The sequence below is a fragment of the Kogia breviceps genome, chromosome 15 (assembly GCF_026419965.1).
Source record: "Kogia breviceps isolate mKogBre1 chromosome 15, mKogBre1 haplotype 1, whole genome shotgun sequence".
NCBI classification, from domain to species: Eukaryota; Metazoa; Chordata; class Mammalia; order Artiodactyla; family Physeteridae; genus Kogia; species Kogia breviceps.
This window is the reverse complement of record NC_081324.1, coordinates 48,394,116-48,417,978: the sequence shown is the minus strand read 5'-3', so window position 1 is coordinate 48,417,978 and position 23,863 is coordinate 48,394,116. Positions and strand designations below refer to the sequence as shown.

At 36.8% G+C, this 23,863-nt stretch overlaps 1 protein-coding gene across 2 annotated transcripts in view; it reads left to right on the top strand.

The window, feature by feature from the left end:
* Window positions 1–23,863, top strand: part of TAF4B (TATA-box binding protein associated factor 4b) — a 132,506-nt gene that overhangs the window by 6,962 nt on the left and 101,681 nt on the right. For both annotated transcript variants that reach the window (XM_067014864.1, XM_059039395.2), the window contains exons 2-7: window positions 4,485–4,630; window positions 6,129–6,236; window positions 11,459–11,620; window positions 11,728–11,850; window positions 13,711–13,800; window positions 16,950–17,564. In XM_067014864.1, the coding sequence (XP_066870965.1) occupies window positions 4,485–4,630; window positions 6,129–6,236; window positions 11,459–11,620; window positions 11,728–11,850; window positions 13,711–13,800; window positions 16,950–17,564 (1,244 nt within the window). The remainder of the gene's footprint in view (window positions 1–4,484; window positions 4,631–6,128; window positions 6,237–11,458; window positions 11,621–11,727; window positions 11,851–13,710; window positions 13,801–16,949; window positions 17,565–23,863) is intronic.

Sequence of the window (23,863 nt, the reverse complement as noted above, 5' to 3'; positions counted from 1 at the left end):
CATCTTATTAGAATTTACTTCACATTTATATTAACTTGTTTCAGTGAGATGTAGAAACATTTTTCCTATTTAGCTCATTTCCCTCTTTTTAATTTTTGTGCTATTATTGCTCTACATATTGCATCTAGATATGTTACAAACCCAACAATACCTTGTTATCATTATTACCTTATGTAATTATATGTCTTTTAAAGATGCTGACAGAAGAAAGGAGCACAAGGATATATTTGTAGCATTTGTTTTATTACCTTCTTATTTACCATTCCTAGTTTTCTTCATTTGTTCCTATAGATTCCAGTTACCATCTGAAGTCATTTCCTTAGTGCAGTACAACTTTGCTCCTGACCACTTTCTTTGTGTTATTGTTCACAAATATGTTACATTTCTAATATGTTATAGGTTCAAGAATACAATTATGTATATTGTTCTATACAGTTGTTTTTTAAACCCATTAAGATAAAGCAGTAATATGCATATAAATTATATAATTAACTTTACCAGTGCCCTTTTCATGTGAATTTGAGTTACTTTCTGGAGTCTCTTGTTTTCAGCCTGAAGAACTTCATTTAGTATTTCCTGTCTGGTTTGTCTGCTAGCACTCAATCCTCTAAGGAGGATGTCTTTTTTATCTGAGGGTGTCTTTTTTTTTTTTTTAAGTTTTTATTGGGGTATATTTGATTTACAATGTTTTGTTAGTTTCAGGTGTACAGCAAAGTGAATCTGTTTTACATATACATATATCCACTCTTTTTTTAGATTCTTTTCCCATATAGGCCATTACAGAGTATCAAGTAGAGTTCCCTGTGCTATACAGTAGGTTCTTATTAGTTATCTTTTTTTTTTTTTTTTTTTTTTTTTTTTTTGTGGTACGCGGGCTCTCACTGTTGTGGCCTCTCCCGTTGTGGAGCACAGGCTCCGGACGCGCAGGCTCAGTGGCCATGGCCCACAGGCCCAACCGCTCCGTGGCATGTGGGATCTTCCCAGACCAGGGCAAGAACCCGTGTCCCCTGCATCGGCAGGCGGATTCTCAACCACTGCGCCACCAGGGAAGCCCTGTCTCCTTTTTTGACAGACATTTTCAGAGAATATCTGATTGTTGGTTGATAGTTGGGTTTTTTTTGTTTTTTGTTTTTTCCTCAGCAAGTGGTTTATGTCATACCCCTGCTGTCTGGCCTCCATTGTTTCTACTGAGAAGTTAGCTGTTAATCCTATTAATGCAGTACTCTTGTACATTTTTCTCCTGGTGTTCTCAAGATTTTCTCTTTGTACATTTTTATCATGTGTCTTGGTGTGGATCTCTTTGCGTTTATCTTACTTAGAGTTTGTTGAGCTACTTGGATGTTTAGATTATTTTTCATCAAATTTGGGAAATTGTCAGCCATTATTTCTTTGAATATTTTTTCTGTTCCTCTCTCTCTTTCTCTTCCCCCAACTTCCCTCCTTCCCTTCCCTCCCCCCTCTTTCTGGTACTCACATTATGCCTATGTTGGTGTGCCTATCATTGTCCTGCGTTTATATGAAGCTCTGTTCATTTTTCTTCATTCTTTTTTCTCTCAGTTCTTTGGATTGCATAATCTCTATTGAGCTATCTTCAAGTTCACTGACTTATCTTCTGTTCATTCAAGTCTGCTGTTAAGCCTCTCTAGTGAAATTTTTATTTCAGTTATTGTACTTTTAAACTACAGAATTCCTTTTTTTATAATATTTATTTCTCTAATGGTATTCTGTATTTGTTGAGATAATCATCATCATATCTTCCTTCTTTAAGCATGATTTCCTTTAGTTTCTTGACATATTTATAACAGTTACTTTGATGTCTTTGTTAAATCTAACATCTAGTCCCTCATAGGTGGTTTCTGTTGCCTGCCTTTTTCTGTGTCACACTTTTCTTTTTCTTTGTATGTCTTGTAATTTGTTAAGCAAAACTAATATATTATAGCAAGTCTAGATACTGGTCTTTACTCCCCTGAGTAGGTTATTGTTGTTTGTCTGTTTGTTTTTTTAAATGGCTGTGTTATTTTAGTGAAGTCTATTTTCCTCACAGCGTACAGCTTTGGGCATAAGCACAGCCACCGTGGGATGACCGTGATTTTAGCAGGGCTCTTTTTGACTGTTTGTTTCTCTGATCTCTCTGTTAAGCTTTCTGCTTCAGCTGGTGTCACGCCTCACTGTTAGGCTCCACTCACTGCCAGCCAGTTACCCTCTTGTTTTCAACAGTGCCCTAGGGCCTAACTTCCTCCATAGTCTGATTCAATTAAATGTGGGCTCCTTTACAAGGGGTAGTTTTTGAGGTCATTACTTGAGGTTCTGACCCCAGAAGGGCCCTTCTTAGTTGTTTCTTTATCTTGTTCTCTCTGGTAAACTGGAGATATGCCTGTGACTTAGCTTGTATCTGTCATGAAGATACGAGAAACCTTTTAATTGTTCTGTTGTACTTGAGAGTGACCTTAGCCTTGACCTTTCCCACACTCTGTTGGAAATAAAGTCAGTTTCTTTTGGGAGATGTTTGGAGCAAGTACCCAGGGCTGTGGCATGTTTCTTTCTGAGTGATATCCATGTTTTAGAAGTGGGGTACTGGGCATGGGTGGTAACCTCTGGTCTTCTCTGCTTACCTCTTCCAGTGTGGAACCTCCACCCTATGAAAGAACTGGGGTGAGGGTGATTGGGCCCCAAGTATTCTCTGAGCCATTCCTGGGGTAGAGCCTTCCCTTTCTGAGTAGGGATGGGTGAAACAAGAAGCCTGGAAACTCTTGGATGCACTTATTTCAAATTTGTTCTCTTCTGTATGCAAGTTGGGGTGGCAGAGATGGGAAATGCTAGTGGCCTGCTTCTCCCAGGAAGATACCACAGCCCTCAACTGGGAGTTTGGGAAAGAGGGAGGCCTTGTGTTGTCCACAATGCCTGAACTGAGAAGGGAGAGGGAGTGGGTCATGGTTCAGATGCCACAGATTCTTGCTGTTCTGAGTTTTAGTAGATTCTCTTTAATAATTGTCTAGTCATTTTCTGTATGCCTTAGGGCATTTCCAAAGACTTTAAATGGTTGTTTTTAAAAATAATTTTCATGCTATGCTTGTTTTGCTGGGGAGTGGCTTTATTGAGCTCTTCATGCTGCCATTCCAGAAATGGAACTCTAGCTATGAATATTCTTGTTTGTACCTCCTACTTACATGGACAACAATCTTTTTACGTTAGAAATACTGGGTTAGAGGGTATGCAAATGGGAACCAGTTTGGCACAACGATGTAGAGTTGAACAAAGCAGTTGTACCAAATTACACTACCAACCTAAAGATGTTGAGAGTTTTTGTTGCTGCACATCTAACACTTAATATTGTCACTGGACTTCTTAATTTTTTTCTGTCTAGGTGGATATAAAGTGATATCTCACTGTGGTCTTAATTTACCTTTCCTTGTCATTGGTATCTGTGGGGTTTTTTTGCATTTTGGATATTTGTTCTTTGAATATACATGAACTAAAATTTTCTCCAATATTTTTTTTTTTAGTTTTATTTATTTTTAAAAATTTATTCATTTTTGACTGTGTTGTATGTTTGTTGCTGTGCAGGGCCTTTCTCTAGTTGCTGTGAGCAGGGGCTACTCTTCGTCACGGTGCGTGGGCTTCTCATTGTGGTGGCTTCTCGTTGCAGCACACAGGCTCTAGGCACGTGGGCTCAGTATTTGTGGCGCACGAGCTTAGTTGCTCCACGGCATGTGGGATCTTCCCCGGACTGGGGATCGAACCTGTGTCCGCTACCTTGGCAGGTGGATTTTTAACCACTGTGCCACCAGGGAAGTCTCCAAATTTTCTCCAGTTTTGTAGTTTGTCTTTTTACCTGATGATATCTTTTGCTGAACAGAAGTTTTAAAAATATAGTTGTATGTATCAAACTTATTTAAGAAATTTTTCCCTGTCACAAGTTCAGAATGACAGTTTTCTACATTGTCTAAAAGTTTAAAAGTTTTTACTTTTTATCCTTGTATCCTTAATGCCCTTGGGTTTTTGTGTATGGTGTGAAACTTTTCATCTTTTCCATTAGTTAATTGAACAAGCCCTATTTATTGAATAGTAGCTCTTTTTCTCACTGATCTGCAGTGCTTTTAAAAAATTTTGATATGACGTATCTGTGGGCTATTTGGGGTCTATTTGGGGGTTTTCTATTCTACTCCATTGGTCAGTTTGTGTAGTCTTGTGCTGTTACCATACAGTCTTACTGTAGCATTATAAATAGTTTGATGTCATGAGGAAAAGTGTTTTGCCTTCTTCAGGAGTATCTTGTTCATATGTTTAGACTTTTAATATTTTAAATAGCTTTGAGTGACAACATTTTTTCCATATTATATATCTTAATTAGTAGACATGGAATTCAGTATGTACTAACTAATCACTTATTCAGAACATTTTACAGCACTGAAAGAAGTGGGAGAACAATATGTGATGATTATACTTCATTTATTATCTCACATTTTGTTTTCTTTTAACTACAGGAACAGTTTTGATCAAAAGTAACAGTGGTCAGTTGATGTTGGTATCTCCTCAGCAAGCTGTAACAAGAACCGAGACCACAAGTAACATAACTTCAAGGCCAGGTGTACCAACGAATACTCAAGCAGTCAAAATCTGTACAATGCAGGTAGTAATATACTTTAAAGTGTTTTTCATCCTCCTTAATTTTCCAGCAGTTATCTTCATATAAATGTATATGTATTTGCCAGTAAAAATAATAGAAAAGATGATTCTGCTCGACTTTTTGAATTAAGCTACTTTCTTTAAATATGTTAATTTAATCTAGGTGTTTGGTTTTGTCATTTGGAAAAATTAATAAGTTAATCTTTGTACTCAAAGATTTTGTTGTCCTCAAGGGGATGTTCAGAGGGCTATGTGCATCTCTAAACAGGAAGAAAATAGCCATTCTGCTTCAATTTTAATTTGTGGTAAAACATTAACACTATAATTTATAGTATTTTTTACCCATATCATATAGGAATTACCTTTAAAAAAATTAGAAATCTGCTGTAATATTTCATTAACTTGGCATTGTTAGAAGATGATTTGTTTTACATACATGATTATCTTTCTAGGTAACTAAAGCTTATCCTGTGTGTGCCAGAGTTAAAAAAATATATATTTTTATGGGCATCTTTCTTTGGTTAAACAGAAAATGTGGAATGTAGTATAGTATTTTCTTGATGAAGCAGGCTCATCCTAATAAAGTTTCATTGTATTCTGTGGTAATATCATTCTTTGCCAGTTTCCCCCAGCCCACTCTCTCATAATTTGATTCTAGGTTCTCAGTCAGTCATTTTCTCTATTTCTGTATCTGTCAATGATAGCTACTCCTTCCCTTTCTTGTTTGCTATGGGTTGAGGAGATAGGTTAGCAGACTTTTGTTTATAATCATATATTAAATAAGAATCTAAGGGGGAGGGGCAAGATAGAAGTAGAAGATTAAGAGATACAAACTACTATATATAAAATAAATCAGCTACAAGGATATATTGTACAATACAGGGAATATAGACAATCTTTTATAATAACTATAAATGGAGTATAACCTTTAAGAATTGTGAATTGACATGTTGTAAACCTGAAACTTATATAATACTGTACATCAACTATATTTCAATAAAGAAAAATGATAATTATGTGATATGATATAGATGTTAGCTAATGTTATGGTGGGAATCACACTGCAATATATAAGTATATCAAATCACATTGTACACCTTAAATTTATGCAATGTTACATGTCAATTATATCACAAAAAATAAAGCTTAATTAAAGTTATTTTTTAAAAAAGACTAAAAGGATACCAGCAATAGAAATGACAAAAAAAAAGTATCTATATGTTTTCTGTGCGAGCCAAAGAGTAAAATTCAATATTTTAATTCAGAAATACTGTGATATTTATCTGTTTAATCAGTTGTCTCTTTAGGAATAAGAAATGAGTGTCAACTGGCCAATTGACTAGTTAGGTTAATAGAAAATATGCATAAAATTTCTGAGGTTATAAAACCAGTTCTAACAGAGAATTTTGCTGTGGTAAAGTGTTTTGATGTTTGCCATAGTACTGATTAATTTTAAATTAGTAATACTGATGACTCTGTACTATCTCCCCCTCCCCCCCAAGAATTCTAGTTCACAGTTAATCAAGAAGGTGGCAGTGGCACCTGTTAAACAACTGGCACAAATAGGAACTACTGTGGTAACCACTGTTCCGAAGCCTTCCCCAGTGCAAGTAAGTTGTGACATGTGGTCATGTGCACACTGGTTATTTTCTCATCTTTCGTTATTATTTATTGTTAGCTATTTCCTGAAGAGAGCAATTCAGTGATCTATGAGGACACTTATTAAACTGGGAACTGTTGAAATTATGGGAAACACAAGATGAACATGGTGTATATTCTTGGAATATCAGATTTATTCGAGTGTATTAAATTAATACAAATGCATCTAATGTTCATGTGTGACAGTGTCTAGAAGCAGGTGCTGGGACAGAATTTTGGTGTATGGGATATTTATTAGGGATTGATACCTGTGGAAGGGAAGGAGAGTAAGAGTTTGAACTAGATGCAGGTCCAGTAAAGCCTCAGCCAACCTGATGGAGAGCTTTGGAGCAAGTGTGGCCCGTCAGAGTTGTCCCACTGTGTGCCAACATGGTTGGATGAGCCATAATTTCCCCTCTGTGATCAGTCATTGGATGTGGACTCTCCAGGGAGAGTTGTGCTCATGGGCAGGTAATTCTCTGTAGCTGAAGCAGACTCTGAAGGAGCTGACAATTGTTGTCTGTCTAAATAGCATTCCCAACAGCTAGGATAACACAAATCTCTCTTTGTGATGGTGTATCACAGTCTACTTGAATTGATGGGATCTACTTCCTCATATGTGTTGGCAACCAGCTCTCCTTGGATTTCAATAGGTTTCTTCCTTGGAGAAGCAAAGAAGAGGAGGTTAGTAGGATGAACTACAGTCCCCACTGCTGCAGCTGATACCATCATTTCCTCCTCCACCATCCATTCTAGATTCCTCCCACACTCAACTACCAACTCTTCTGGGTCTTAACTGGTAGTGTAATCAGACTTTTATCCCTGACGGATCCAAGGTCCAAATTGCCACAGTCCTTTGAGGCAAGAGTTGTGTCACTTGTCCATTTATCATCACAATTGGGCAAGGAAGTACCAAGAGTCACTTAAGTGGATCACCTGGATTCACTGCATAAACTCCTCCTGGCCTTCATTGTGTAAAAGCTACCCTACCTATTCTAGTTGTCAGGTTAGTTACCCCTATCATGATACTGACTCTTCTCTTTCCTGTTGGTCACTGGACACAGGGACCCTGAAGCGTCCAAGAGGCAGCCATGGTGTCTAGTTTATAGGGACTCTTGCTATGCTCTTTGGTGAAAGTGTGCCCACTATGGGCAGGAATGGGAAGCACAGGATCCCCCAGTGGGTCTTTGGGAGTAATGATAAGTGGATCCGTTCATCCTTCTACTCTTTGATTCCTTGGTTCTTCATATATTTGTCCTGTTGGGGACATAGTACCATATAGAATTTTTTGATTCAGTGAGTATGCACTAAATCTTAGAAGATGAAGGATGGAATTCCATCTTCATAGAGTATTGTCTCTGAGTTTGCACTTCACCTGTGTTTTCTGCATACTGTTCTAATACTTTACTAGGCAGGCAGCTTCTGGATCATGCCATATATAATCAGTGGATCCCGTGGTCATGGGACCACTGTTGTACTTCCTTTGCTGTATGGAAGATAACATCTTCTTGAAGCATGTTATGTGAAATCCCATGCTGTGGATCAAACATGGTGTTTGGTGTTTCAGAATTACTTAACCATATTACTTCCTCTAACAGAGATGGTGATCAGTGAACCTGATTTTAAACATAGTTTTTTGTTGTTGTTTTGTTTTGTTTTGTTTTTTTGCTAATAATAGCTACCATTTATTGAGCACTTAATGTGTTGGACACTTTTTAAGTGCTTTACATCCCTCATCTCATTTCATTTCATCCTGTGACTATTCTGTAAGGAAGTATTATCTCTATTTTATGTATGTGAAAATCGGTTTAGAGAAGTTAAGAAATTTGCATGATTTCTGCTAATATGTAGCAAAGGGGGCGTTTGAACCAAGGTCTCTATCTGACTCTGGAAACTCTATTCTTGACTAGATTGTCTCAAACTCTAGGTTCCACCTCCCCCCCGCCCCCCTGCCCTTAGGTTATTCTGGGGAGATCACTGGGCCAAAGGGTATGAATTTAGGCCTACTGATAGCTGCTATGTGTTGTAAGAAATAATTATGTTTCTTAAAATGGGATTTTTTTTTTTTTATCAGTCAGATGTGGACACCAAATAACACCACAGGAAGGTGTATGAAAGTGAAAGAGACTTCCTATACTGACAGGTCCTAGAAGAGGGTGGCATGGAATGACATACAGGGGGCCATATGGGAGGAGCACTGGGGCAGGCTCAACCAAACAAGTGGGGATCTGAGAGAGAATGAGGACCTGGGGGCGAGTGCCTTTGTTGAGGGTTGGTATGGAGTACACAAGCAAAAGACGTGAGGGGATTTCATTGATGTGTTTGAATGTCATTATGTCACAGTTGGGAGAGCAGAAAGAGAACTTGTGGCAGGGATCAGCCTCATCACACTGGTGCACCTGGTCACCTGGGCAAGGCGTTCCCAGCCTGTTTGTAGGGATGTTGAGGCACCAGAAAAATATGAAGTTTGAAGAAATTACAATACAGTTATTTTATGAAAGGGGTTTCAACTTCCACAGTATTTTGAGTAAATCAATTTTTAAATTATATCTATTTATTAAAGTTTAGTACATATAGTTGTACTAAAATGGTATATATGTGTTGTTTAATTCTTTTCCTTGGGTTATTTTTCCATATATATGTCTACAATTGCTATTTCCATGCAGGGTGTGTATAACTTTTCTTAATTTAGATTGATGCATATTTTAAGCTGAGTTGCTCCTTAGTGGTAGGCTAAGGCAGTAGAAATTATCAGTGAAGTTAGTGAATAATTTCTATGTCCACTTTGAGAGGTAAAGCATCTGAGTTTTAGGCATTTCTTGGAAATAAGGAGCTAGAACTTGGATGACTCTCCTTAAAAGGCAATTTAGTCTGTTAAATTTGTATACAATTAATTTCACTGACTCTTGTGTATTAATATAACTGATTTTCACAATTTACTTCACATATACCCCAGGTCTTTTCTCTCCTGTCCCTTAGACGTGCCTAATCAGTGCCAGTGCAGTCTTGCAAAGCATAGAAGTAGCGTTGCCTGGTCTAGAATACTGAGATTTATGATTGAGTTTAAAACAGTCCATCCATTATTACAGTGTGATTATATACATAGAGTAAGACCAGGATTGTGTATTTCTCCATGCCTCTTAAGAGTTGCAGGTATCTGGTAAGGTACAGGTAGTAGCTATGTTGGAAAGAGTTATGAAGGACAAATTTTGTGCTGGAGACAGAATAAAATATTGACAAGGAAAGTAGGAGTGCCACAAATGCTTCTTCTACTCACAAAAAATAAAACTTTTTTCCTGAGCTCACATTTCGTTGGGCCTTATTTTGCTTCATAAGGAAGAGGGACAGTACTCCCCTGAGGAACCCTACCCATCAGTCCTGCGAGGTAATCATAGTCAACAGCTAAAGTTTGACATTACTTTCTTAAATATAGTAAATTAATGGTAGAGTATAAAACATACTCACTGAAAAAAGAGTATGTGGGGGTTTTTTTTGTTTTTTTTTTTGCGGTACGCGGGCCTCTCCCGCTGCGGAGCACAGGCTCCGGACGCGCTGGCTCAGCGGCCATGGCTCACGGGCCCAGCCGCCCGGCGGCATGTGGGATCTTCCCAGACCGGGGCACGAACTCGTGTCCCCAGCATCGGCAGGCGGACTCTCAACCACTGCGCCACCAGGGAAGCCCAAGAGTGTGTGTTTACTGTACATAAACCTAAAAATGTTTATTAGAAGATCTCCAAAAGGATTCAGAGGGAACTGTACAGTAGTTGTCCTTGAAGAGCAGGACTAGGGATAGACTAAGAATGAGGCTTCATTTTCATTGTTGTCTTTGAGATCTGTTAATATTTAATAAAACTAATTTAGGTATGATTTTTAATTTTACCTTTTTTGCTTAACATTTCATAAGTTTTCATCTTCATCATTAATCAGTGTTTTAAATTTCTTTCCCATTTTTTTACCCCCAAAACATTCTCGTCTAATATATGCTTCAGTCTTTCTAAAGTGGAAATTTTTGATGTATATATGAATTCACTTATACTGATTGTTGCAGAAAGAAATTTTCTTGAGGGTAATAGCAACCTGAACTTTTTGTGTTTTATGCCTGTAGAACACAAGTATTTAAATTAAAATGATGGTGCAGTATTCAGTTTTCTGTGTGAATTGTAAATACTTTTCTCTCCCCCACCCTCAAACTTTACTCATGTTCTGTAACTTTTAGTGTTTGTCTTTAAAGTAAGATTGTTGCTCTATCTCAATCTGGTTGTCTAAATTATTACCCAATTTGCGATTTCTTATATTAAACTTTTTATCCTGCAGGTGGTGCTATAATCACACCTCATTTAATAGAGGATAGAAGAAACCACTGAAATTCTTTTCAGTGTGAAAATAAGATAATCACATTTTGTAATATTTGTTATTACAAATTACAAAGCTATTACTGCTTTTCTAATAGTCTACATAAAAGCAGCTTATCTGAATATGAGACGATCAGTAGATCTCTCAGATGTATACTTAATAAAAAGCAGAATATTATAAAATAAATTCTATATTTTCATACAAAAACTTACTATTTCAAAGTTTTTTTGGAGAAGTATTAATGATATTTGAGGACTATGTGCTTGGCACTGTTTTTTATTTTTATTAATTTTTATTTATGTATTTATTTATTTTTGCGTTACGCGGGCCTCTCACTGCTATGGCCTCTCCCGTTGCGGAGCACAGGCTCCGGACGTGCAGGCTCAGCAGCCATGGCTCACGGGCCCAGCTGCTCTGCGGCATGTAGGATCTTCCTGGACCGGGGCATGAACCCGTGTCCCCTGCATCGGCAGGCGGACTCCCAACCACTGCACCACCAGGGAAGCCTTTGGCACTGTTTTTTAAAAACAATCCCAAGATAGTAGGTACCATTGCTGTCCTTGCTTTTTACAAACAGGAATCAGAGGGTTAGCAGGATAAAGTAACTTGCCTGAGGTCAACACTTGGGTGTCAATGATAAATAGGTAGGTAGGTGAGAATGAAACCCAGAGCTGCCAGAGTCCAGAGCTGGTAAATGGTGTTACATTGCCTTAGACTAGTAGAGCATAATATAAAAGCAAGGATGTCAAGATCCATTTGTAGTCTAAGTGTGAAATGAGGCACTCGCCATGATGCATATCACAGTAATACATCTCTCGATATCTACCGCTTTTACTTTCAGTCTGTGGCTGTGCCAACCAGTGTTGTCACAGTGACCCCTGCAAAGCCGTTGAATACTGTGGCTACCCTGAAGCCTTCAAGTTTGGGAGCGCCACCCACCCCCTCAAGTGAGCCCAGTCTCACAGCAGAGAACTCAGCCACTGCTCAGACTAATCTTTCTCCGGTAAAGCTCTCCCTTGTACCTTACATAAATAGAACTCTTTACAAATTTTCTTCAAGTATATTTTCTAGCTAACATTTGTGAGTGTTTGTTTATACTTCTATATTTAGACGATGCTAGAAAATGTGAAGAAATGTAAGAACTTCCTCGCAATGTTAATAAAACTAGCGTGTAGTGGATCACAATCTCCGGAGATGGGGCAGAATGTGAAGAAGTTGGTGGAACAACTTTTGGTAAGTTGGGACTATAAAAGCTCTGTAAGCAGCCATAGAACATGTTTTAAATGAGAAATAAATATTTTTAAATGAGGTTTATCTTAAATGCATTTTTGGATAACCTTTGCTTTTGCTTATTGAAAGCTTTGTAATGATTATAAATATTAGACTAGTAAATCTAGTCTATACAGTCGTCCCTCAGTATCCTTGGGGGTTGGTTCCAGGACCTGCCAAGGATACCAAAATCCACGGATGGTCAAGTCCCATAGTTGGCCCTCCCTATCTGTGGGTTCCGCATCTGTGGATTCAACCAACTGCGAATTGTAAATATAGTACTACACCCGTCCTTAGTTGGTTGAATCTGCTCATGCAAAACGTGGGGATATGAAGGGCGGACTGTATTACTTTATGTTTGCTAGTCTTGCTTCACTTAGCCTAAAAAAGCTTTGGAGAGAAGGTTGACTACTTGGTCAAATAAAAACTTATTAGTATTTGGAGAATATTTGGCCTCATGAAAAGAGATGGTTGGAAAAGTATTTTAAGAGCTTTTCTCCAGATCGTTATGGATATTCTTTAGAGTCCACTGGTTTGTCTTGTACCCTGAATGGATCTTTCACCCAAATGTAACAGCTCACATTTGGTTGTCTGGAAAATAATTGGTTCTCTGAGTTGTATAGATCTTCCAAATGTTGACAGATTTGTTATTTAAGATATCAAAAAATCATACTTATAATCTAATAATCGCATCAGAAAATTTTTTCAGTACAGGGAAGCTATCAAGTTCAGGATTGTGGTTGCAAATTTTCCAAAATTCTAATTTTGGCTTGAGAGCTCTGATTTTTATCATTAGCAACAAAAACCATCAGTTGTTTTCCTTACAGTGACAGGCTTCTTTCGTTTGTTTGTTTTTTGAGAGAGTGTCTCTCAAAATACCCCAATGTGAATAACCACAGCTGGTTTGCTATTCTTTCCAGTAAATTGAAAAAAAGCAGCTAGCTCAGCTAGCAACTCAATCACAAAGTGCTTTTCCTTGAGTATCTTACTTCGGTCTACTGTATGTATGGTTCCCATTATGTTGCACACAATATTTTAAAAAGATGTCTACTGAAGGGTTAAGATTCAGTAAAATTAAATTTTATTGTTTTGTGAAGGACATTTTAAAGTAGAACTGGCTCTATTTTTTGTTTTTTACCACACATGCATAGCAATGCAGAGTATGACGACAACCATTTAAATTTGTTATCATTGCCTTTCTTGCCAGCAGCTGGTTTCGTACCATCAGTGCAAATCTCAGCACAGTGAAAAAGGCCAAAAAATGATTAGTATTAATGTGAAAATAATTTAGACCTCATAGACCCCTGCAGTGTTTAGAGTCCAAACCAGTATGGAAGGGTTCCTAAGTTCTTTGGAACAACAGCATATCTATTATTGTGGCCTTGTAATAAAATACAGTCTAACCTCAGTTAAAGTAATTTAAAAACTGAGAAAGGAAAACAAAAAAAAAACTCCAAGGCCCCCACACCAAATAACTTCCAATTTCCTACCCTAATAAGTGTAGGACTCCTGTGTCTTTACTTCTTAATTGTTCTTAACAGACTGTAGTACTATCACCTTATCCAGTCAGCCAGCTCTTCTCTCACTTTGCTTACTGAGATCTTAAAAAATAATAATAATAATCTCTTCATTGTATTCTGTATGAAAAAAATCTCTATGTTTATTCATTTTGTAGGGGACACGAAAAAACCACCCCCATTTAATGATAGACTTTGACTTTATTACTGTTCAAAGTTTGCTATGTCTACAATCATGAACCACACACTTTTCCTCTTGTAAAATATTTGTAGACCTAAAAGTGTTTTTCTTTCTTCCATTCCTCAGGATGCAAAAATTGAAGCAGAAGAATTTACTAGACAACTGTATGTTGAACTTAAGTCTTCACCTCAGCCTCACCTAGTTCCTTTCCTTAAGGTAGAGTTATGTGTTACTTTGAAGAAATAGTTTGGATTAGATTACTTTAAAGTAATTTAAAATCTGAATATTTCAATATGACAGCAATTTAATGTGAAGATAGTAACTAGAAGAAATCTTTCAGGGCTGTTGTAATCTGTAAAGCACATTCATAATTCATATTCTTTGCATTGGAACACATTGAGAAAACAGAAGTAACATCTCATTCATGAACATAACTTAATGATTATATTATTTGATGCTTGTATTCTCAAAGATTCTTAACTTTAAAAAAAAAAATAGTGACTCTGCTTTGTCCTGATGACTCTTATTCTCTTAGAAATAGTAAACCACGTGGTACCAAATTTAGTGGGAAAGCTATTATTTTTTTTTGGAGGGGGGAAGCTATTATTTTTAAAAATTAATTTATATTGTTAGTAGACACTCTTCTGTAAGATTTATTGAATTAAATAGATTTTGATGGAGAACAATAACTTTGATAACAAGAGCTTTGTTTGGCAGGCTGAAAAAATATATTCCTTTTGGATATTTTGAAGCTGAAAAGGAATTGAATTGAAATTTATAAAGTTATTAAAGACCTGAGATTTTAGTGAACCTAACACTCATCCCATATATTTTGAAATAATGGAACGAAGAGTTGCCTTTAGAAAAATTTGGTTTAATTGTCTAGGGAAGATGAAAGAGACTTCATAGAGGAAGACTCCTTTTGATGCCTCATGAAAGAAGAGTGGGAAAGGAGATGGGGCACCACATTTTCAGAAGGCTATTAAAATAACTGGAAATTGTACCTAGGAGGCTGACCATGTTGATTAGGAAGTTGTCAGTCATGTGATATAAAATGTGGCTAAAAAACTGAGAATGTTTTAGCCAGGGAAGACAGTCTGGGGAAGGGAAGATTGAAGGGTCAGCACAGTACCGAACATCAAATGACTAGAGCACTGTTTTCAGGTGACCCTCTTGATTGAGAAGTTAGCTGCAGTTCTTCTTGGGTCCCTTTCAATGTAAAAGTTCTGTGAGCTGTAGGTGCTCTATGTGACACTGACAACTCTGTTTAGTGTATATATGTTTCATACTCACTGGAGACACTGGGGGGGGAGAAGGAGGGAAATAAAAAGTACCTACTATGTGTTTTGTGCTTCGCTGGCTACTTCACTTATAATTTGCATTGTTTGGACTTAATTTTCATATCAGTCTTTTGACAATAGGTGCTAGATGGTATAGTATTTTCCATTTTGGAGGTGAGAAAATTGTTTAAATTGACATAAGTTTTTTTTTTGGCGGTACGCGGGCCTCTCACTGTTGTGGCCTCTCCCACTGCGGAGCACAGGCTCCGGATGCACAGGCTCAGCGTCCATGGCTCACGGGCCCAGCTGCTTTGCGGCATGTGGGATCTTCCTGGACCGGGGCACAAACCTGTGTCCCCTGCATCGGCAGGCGGATTATCAACCACTGCGCCACCAGGGAAGCCCTAAATTGACTTAACTTTTTATCAAACACACAGGTCTAGAATTTAGCCTGAATCTACTGGCTATGTAACACTCCCTTGAAGTTACTGAATATTACCATTAAGTATTTGCATTTTGTATCAGTTTTCTAAGGACTATTATTAAACCTTATGTTTTTTGCTTGAGAATATTTTTTTCACATCCTTGAGAGCTCGGGAGGTTGGACGTTGCATAGGGATAAGGGATTCGGCATTTAGACTTAACTCTGGCCAGGTGATCAAGAGATAATTTAACATACATATTTTTATTGTCTCTTTAAGTCTTATTACTTTAACATTTCTTTCCAGTTGTGTTTTTCTCAGGTCTCCCCCATCTTAGATTTCTTGCTTAAATTTAATTAATTAAATCACTTCATTTGTTCATGTATTTCCAAAGCAGCTTGTTTTCTACCATTATTAAAGTTTGGGAAAAGAGCATGAAAGACATTTTGTTTCTTTCCTTTGATACTATTTATAGATATATAATTGAAAACCTTCAGATTAAAATTTTCTCAATCTTTTTAAATAAAAAAAGTAAAAAATAACTAGAAGGAAAGGGAAGAGAAGCAATAGTTCTCATCTGCTTCTTATGTAAAGGCAATCTGACTGAATTTAAGTATCAAAAAAGGAAATCTTCCAAAACAGCTCATGAATTCGCTGAAAGATAAACTACTAACCACCTCCTTTTTCATCTTTTTTTTCTTACTCAAAAACAGAAGTAGAGAGCTTCCCTGGTGACGCAGTGGTTGAGTCCGTCTGCCGATTCAGGGGAGGGACATGGGTTCGTGCCCCGGTCCGGGAAGATCCCACATGCCGTGCAGCGGCTGGGCGCATGAGCCATGGAAAAAAAAAAAAAAAAAAAAAAGACAAGTGTAATATGCAATTCTTTACTAGAAACAACATCAGAAAAAAATTAGCTATTAAGGAGAGCTGTGAGCTATGAGCATGAGCCATGGCCGCTGAGCCTGCGCGTCCGGAGCCTGTGCTCCGCAGCGAGAGAGGCCACAACAGTGAGAGGCCCGCGTTCCACAAAAAAACAAACAAACAGAGAAAAAAACAAAAGTAAATAAAAACCCCAGGGATGAAAAGGCAGAACCTTCTCCTTTTTAGGTTAAGCTGGTTTTATTTTTTTAGCAAGATACAAAGGTAGACTCCAACTTAAAATCCAGTCAGAAAATATTCTAGCTCAATTAAGGAAATTGACCTTCCTTCTATTAATTTTATTTTGATGTAAAAACTGTTTCTACTCAAAGTTTGGAAGTTATTTAACAAAAACTTTTTTTTTTTAGATTCTGCTGTCCTGTAAACAAACTTGTAGATACTGAAGTTATGGGTGATCTATTATGGGGTTTAGATAAATACAAATAAGTAGGATACAGTGTTTTATTTTACCAAATTAATATTTGATACCAAGTTGATACTGAGGTATATAAAATAAGTTTAATACTGAGACATAATAATTATGAATTGAAAAATGAAGCACTTCGGGGCTTTAAATTGTATCCTGGATATTGACAGAATGTAAATGATTGATAACAGATTTCCTCAACTGAAACGTTGGTATACTTTTAATTTTATGTTGTAAAGATATGACATACAAAGTAGTTCTATTTTACTAGAGCTCATTTATTTAGTTATCAGTGTATTTTTTGTCTTCTGTTTCTAGAAAAGTGTGATTGCCTTACGACAACTAATGCCTAACTCCCAGAGCTTTATTCAGCAGTGTGTTCAGCAGACTTCTAGCGAGGTGGTCATTGCTACCTGTACCACAACAGTAACGCCTTCTCCTGTGGTGACAACAGCAGTTTCCTCAGTCCAGCCTGAAAAGCCCATCATTGGTTCTGAAGCAGCAACATCTGGAACTGTGTCAGTGCAAACTCTGAATCCACTTGCTCCAGGGGGAGCAAAAACTGGAGTTGTGACACTTCATTCTGTGGGTCCAGCTGCTGTGCCAGGAGGAACAACAGCTGGAACTGTTGTGCTTCAGGCTCCAAAACCGCTAGTGACATCTCTGCAGAACACAATGACAGCCGTCTCACTTCATCCTGAAAATCCAGTTGTTTCTGGGACAGCAGTGACACTGGCCCTCCCCTCGGTAACTTTTGGAGAAACCTCAGCAGCAGCTGTATGTCTTCCGTCTGTGAAACCTGTTGTTACTTCTGCTGGGACCACATCTGACAAGCCTGTCATTGGCACTCCAGTCCAAATCAAACTTGCACAGCCAGGCCCCGTGCTTACGCAACCAGCCAGCATTCCACAGGCAGTTAAAGTCAAACAACTAGTGAGTAACATTTCATTTCTTCCTCCATTTCTTCTTTTGAAAATTTCAGACATTCAGAAAACTGGCACGACTAGTAAAATGAACCCCTGTGTACCCTTGACCAAGGTTGACCAGTTGTTAACGTACCATGTTTGCTTTGTCCCTCCCCCCTCTATTAACATAGACAAACACACATGTAATTTTTTCCTGAACCATTTAAGAGGTGGTTGCAGAAATTGACTTTGTGCCATTAAGTACTGTGTATCTCTTAAGGAAAAGGATTTTTTTTAGCATAACTGCAAATGTACTTATTATCACACATGGGTAGTTAATATTGGCACAATATTTCCAGTTGTCCCAACAATATCCTTAATAGCTAATTTTTTTCTGATGTTGTTTCTAGTAAAGAATTGCATATTACACTTGTCTTTTTTTTTTTTTTCCAGGCTCCGTTAATCTAGAACACTTCTCAGCCTTTTGTAGTTGTTCATTGTGTTGTAATATTTTAAGTGCCTGGGCTAGTTGTTTTGCAGAGTGTCCTTAATTTTGTTTTGTCTAATCAATTCCTCAAGATTAGATTCAGATTAAATATTTTTGGTAAGGTTATTACATAGGTGATATTATGGTAACATTTCTTTTAAAAATGTGCTGAGGGAAGAGAGAAGTGAGGGGAATAGATGAGTAAGAAGTTGTGTTTCTTCCTAAACCCTATAGATTGGGAAGTTCTTGGGTAGAAGAAACCTGAAATTTTAGCTGTTTATCTGTTAGTGTTTAGATCTACTTCACTCAAGACATGTTTTATTGGAAGACTGAAAGTATTGTTAACCTGTGGAAGATAGTACATGGTGAATTAATTAAAAATCGTGTTTTTTAAGTAAAGTTCTCCCCATCTTATACTGTAACAGAACTAACTGTTCTTTTGATTTTTGGTGATTGCCCTTGTTCTTCTTTGAAAACCTTCATGTTAAAGGCTGTGTTTTGAATCTCTTTGTTTTAGTTTTTTCTGCTTTTTGGAACAGTAAAATCTAAGTAAACTTCCCAGCCTTGTGTACGTGATCAGGAGAAGACATTAGTATCTGTGAATGATTGTCTTTGAGGCAGAGGGCAAGCTTTAGGTGTAGAATGAAAGAGGAAAGATCAATTTGGACAGCAGTCAAACTCTTGGGTAGGTGGGAAGTAATAATCATTTCCTGGGCGTTGATCTTTTTTCATCTCTTCCTATGCTGCGTCTGATTTTCAAGTGGAGAAATGTACCTGCCTTGTGGCATTTCTCTTGGGTGTCTGCATTTAATCTCAGAGACGAACCTTCTTTAGAAGCAGTGCTTCTTAAACATCTATCTGAGTAGCCAGGTTTGGGAACCACTGGAACTGTAATTGCCCTGGTGAAAGGTCTCTTTTGGTAGCACTTAAGAGTATTGAAATCCTCTTTATGGGTCATAGCTGATTCTTGAATGAATGCTAATCTTTATTGAAAATCTATAGCATATCCACCCCTAAGTGAAATAATCCTTTATAGCTACATACTTAAAACATGACTTGTATGCAGTATGGATTTTTTTTTTTTTTTGGCATTATGTGGGTCTCTCACTGTTGTGGCCTCTCCCGTTGTGGAGCGCAGGCTCCGGACGCGCAGGCTCAGCGGCCACGGCTCACAGGCCCAGCCGCTCTGCGGCATGTGGGACCTTCCCGGACCGGGGCACGAACCCATGTCCCCTGCATCGGCAGGCGGACTCTCAACCACTGCGCCACCAGGGAAGCCCTGCAGTATGGATTTTGAAATAATTTTGATGAAGACAAGGCAGGGAGAAAACTAAGAATCCCAGAAATTGTAAGGGACCTATCTACTGGCACTCAACAAGTCATAGATCTCAGCCTAGAACCAGCATCTTCCCCATTAGATTCTGGCACTTACGGCAAGAACTTCTAGGTTCTAGAGGGTCCTGAAATGGAAAACTGTCAGGTAATAACATCTTGACAGCATTTACATTTTATAGACTTACCTTGTTATACATTAGAAACAGTTTCAATCAAGAAAAACATGTAACAAAATCCACTGGTAAATTTTAGGGATTTTTAAACTTCCTGCTTTCATTCTTAAAAGAATGGGGAATATATTTTCCTTGTGAATTCTGTTTTCTTGTTTGGCCTTTGTTTCAATTTTAGTCAACAAATTTGATGTCAGTATTCATACCTTCCTCTTTAAAATGGCAGAAACAGAGCAGCTAGACACGGAAGATACATTGTAATCTGTTTTATAACAGATTTTTACCTGGGGCACAAAACAACATAAGCTGTTCTTTCTGTATGGTAATGCCACAGAGAGGATTGAAATAGGAAGTTCTTTAAAATCAGCTAATTTAGAAAATTAATGTTACTTAAGTTTGAATTAGTATTACTCAAGTAATTTAAGAATATCATCAGTGAGTTCATTATAAACCATAGTCCAGTTTAATCCTAGGTCTAAGTGAGGAGGAAAACACTCCGGGTGCTGGAAACGTAAGAAAGTGTTCAATGCAGCTTGTAAGAAATATGGTAAATAATTATTTCAAATACGAGAATTGCCACGCTAGATCAAATCTGTGGTCCGTGTAACTCAGGATGCAATCTCCAAAAGTGGTCTGAACAGCAGAAGTATGGCTGTGCTTTTCAATGTTAGGTATAAAATTTGTGTGGTTTATTTCCTTTAATAATCATGAATTTAAAAATCCCTGTTAATACTTTATCTTTTTCTAGCTTGTACTAGTTTTCCTGAAGAGTTGTATAGGTTTCCTGCCTTCTTGATAAGGTGTTTTAAATATCACACTTTCAAGGTATGAGAATCCTCTTAATCTACCATTGCAGGGTTTAGATTTTGTACAGATATTATTTTATGAAGTATATGTTTTCATTCCAGATTAAAGAGACCCTCCTCCCAATTTAAAAAAATTTAGATTTATGACCACATGTTATCTCTTCTATCTCATGGATTTTTGCATGTTACCCTCTGGGGATCTGCTAAAGTTCTCATCAAGTAAATTAGCTAGGATTATTCACACTTTCTTTAGGTGTAAATTTTTCATTTTGTACCAGTAGTTCACCATAGAGCTTTGTATATCTTATACAAATATGGACCTAACCAGTAGTTCCCGGATTTCATCTAAGAGTCTAATTCTTTTAAATGATTAATCTTATTGGTTGTCTACCAATTCTGGCATAGCAGCTATTATAGGATGTTATATACTACAACTAAGCGGAGCTTGACATTTTTACCTTTTTAAAAAAGTTAATGAAAGAGAGTGGATGAATTGGATTAGAGTCTACCAATGGTGGATAGATAATAAGTAGAAGCTTTCAGGAGTTTTGATGCTTAAAATTTTCCTTAGGATATTTGTGAAAAAATTATTTTACACATAATTGAGCAAAAGCTAAATTTAATTTAAATTAAACATTGTCATAGTAATTGTTTAAATGTAATTAGAAAAGTTAATTTAATTTAAAAGAGCTAAATTTTAATGTTTCATCATTTTTTAAATTAAATTTTGATAAATTTAAATAACTAATTTTAACACAAAAAAATTAATAAGCTTCTGAAATCAGCATGTGTGAACAAAAATCATGAATGAGAAAGGAAATTCAAAATTCTGGGTTTCTGTTTTTAGAAAAAAGGTGTATAGTTTTAGAGAGTAAACTGAATACAGTTACTATTAGTAATCGAGTGTGTGTGTGTGTGTGTGTGTGTGTGTGTGTGTGTGTGTGTGTGTGTAAAATCTTTAAAAACAATTTTTATTTGGAGATAGGGCAGGAAGATGTAGTATTATCATAGTTATTTTCCTTATTTCAGATATATATTTCCCCAGGTGACTATTACTTGCATTTCTTTCTTTCTTTTTTTTTTTTTTTTTTTTAGCTTTGTATCTTTTTTTTTTTTAACATCTTTATTGGAGTATAATTGCTTTACAATGGTGTGTTAGTTTCTGCTTTACAACAAAGTGAATCAGTTATACATATACACATGTTCCCATATCTCTTCCCTCTTGTGTCTCCCTGCTTCCCACCCTCTCTATCCCACCCCTCTAGGTGGTCACAAAGCACCGAGCTGATCTCCCTGTGCTATGCAGCTGCTTCCCACTAGCTATCTATTTTACATTTGGTAGTGTATATATGTCCATGCCACTCTCTCACTTTGTCACAGCTTGCCCTTCCCCCTCCCCATATCCTCAGGTCCATGCTCTAGTAGGTCTGTGTTTTATTCTCCTACCCTTAATCTCTTCATGACATTTTTTCTTAACAGAATTGTAGACATTTGATAAGTAAGTGGCCAAGTACGTTCAACAATCATTCTCTAACTATTACTGTTTTGAGGATATAAGAGAAAAACAACTAATTATCAGTATATTATTAATGTGGTAATTTTCAGTTTCATTGAAGTAAAACTGATTTCCTAAAATAAATTGACCCAGAATATTAGAAAAAATTTGTTGTTGTTGCATCATATTTTTGTCTTGTACCTAATTATTTTGAAGTAGGGAATCATTAAAGAATTTCAGAATACACATTTTTATATGAAATGCTCTGTGAGGGTTAACTATGCTGATTGTCTCTGACTTCACTTCTCACTGAAAAAGGAGAAATATTTTCAAGGTATAAATTTCAGTCTCTGAGTGTGCTGGTGGCCAGTATTTTTGTTAAAGAAGTTGAAATTAAAATTGAGTAGGAAAAAAACCAAGGATTATTGTTTTATTGGGTCAAGTAGTTCACTGTCAGTTTCATATTGGACTGATCTACTAAGATCCAGACTTAAGTAATCAGTTTGTCTTTTTTTTCTTTCTTCTTAGCATGCTGTTAAGAGTGACAGGAGAGGTAGAATTCAGTTGTTGATTGTCAGATAGGACTAATGAAAGATTTGGTAAAGAGGCTGAATCCAAGTAAGGCCTACTACCCTTTATTTTCCATATATAATCAGGAGTTGCATTGAAAAATCTTCATGGACTATAATTTAGTCAGGGTTTATATAGTAGTCTTTATAGGTGGTTAATGCCAGTTCATTTAAATTTAATTGAAGAATATTTTTTTTTAGGTTTTAGTTTGGTGAGGATACATTAGAATTTATGGAAAATAAACTATTTAGAGACAATATTTACAGTGTGTATGTTGTCTTATTTTTGCCTTATTCAAGAAAATGTTTTATTATGAAAATTTCCAAACATAGCAAAGTTGAAGTTTATAGTGAACACCCATATACCAACCACCTAGATTCTACTATTTACAGTTACTATACTTGATTTATCCACCCATCAATCTTAATTTTTGATACATTTCAAAGGTTTCTTCCTAAAAAATTAAACATTAATTTTAATGCATGCATATCATTAACTACCAATCAATATTTGTTTACTCTTTTCTTCTTTTTAGCTAAAATTTATATTCAGTGATGTGCACAAATTTTAAATGTAACATTGGATAAGTTTTGACAATGCTTACCTCTGTGTAACTCAAACCCTTTCAAGATATGGAGTGTCATCACCTTGCAGTTCCCTTTTGTCCTTTCCCAGTCAGTCCCCACCTGTGTACTTCCAGAAGCAATGACTCCCACAGATTAGTTTTACTTGTTAAAGTTCATATAAATCATCATACAAATAAGCACATTTAAATTTTTTAACAGAAATTTATAGGTTCTCGATTTGAAGCAGCATTTACTGATTTCTGTAAAAACTGGTAATATAATTGAGAATTCATTTGGGCAAATTTTAAAAAGTGGTTAGAAGGCCCTTTGAAAAAACAGCATATTCTGAGGTTGCCAAGGTTGAATTTTAATCTGGGCATGACAAATACATTTCAACTCTCATTATAGGATTTTACTGGACCTCTGTGTTAAGAAAGATTCTAAGGCTACATGTGGGTATATAGAAGTGGTGGTATTTAGTGGTGTATGCTTGTCCCGGAATATGAGTAGTGGCATAAGAACCACACATTGGCTGTTCCTAAGAAATAGTGGCAACTAACATGTATTTCCTGAATTTTGGGGGGGGACACACTGCAGAGCTTGCGAGGTCTTAGTTCCCCGACCAGGGATTGAACCCAGGCCCTCGGCAGTGAAAGCACAGAGTCCTAACCACTGGACCACCAGGGATTCCCTATTTCCTGACTTTTTGTACTACAGTTTTTGTTCATTTGGGGCCCTATGTTTTCTAGAACTCAACCTCAGTGAGTGTGTGCCAGTAATCACATATTGAATATTATATAAAAATTAGAGGAGGTATTACCCTTTAGTAACTTTGTGTGCATTTACTACTTGAGTTATTTAGAGCTAAGTATTTGATTGCTGTGTATTTATGAACAGA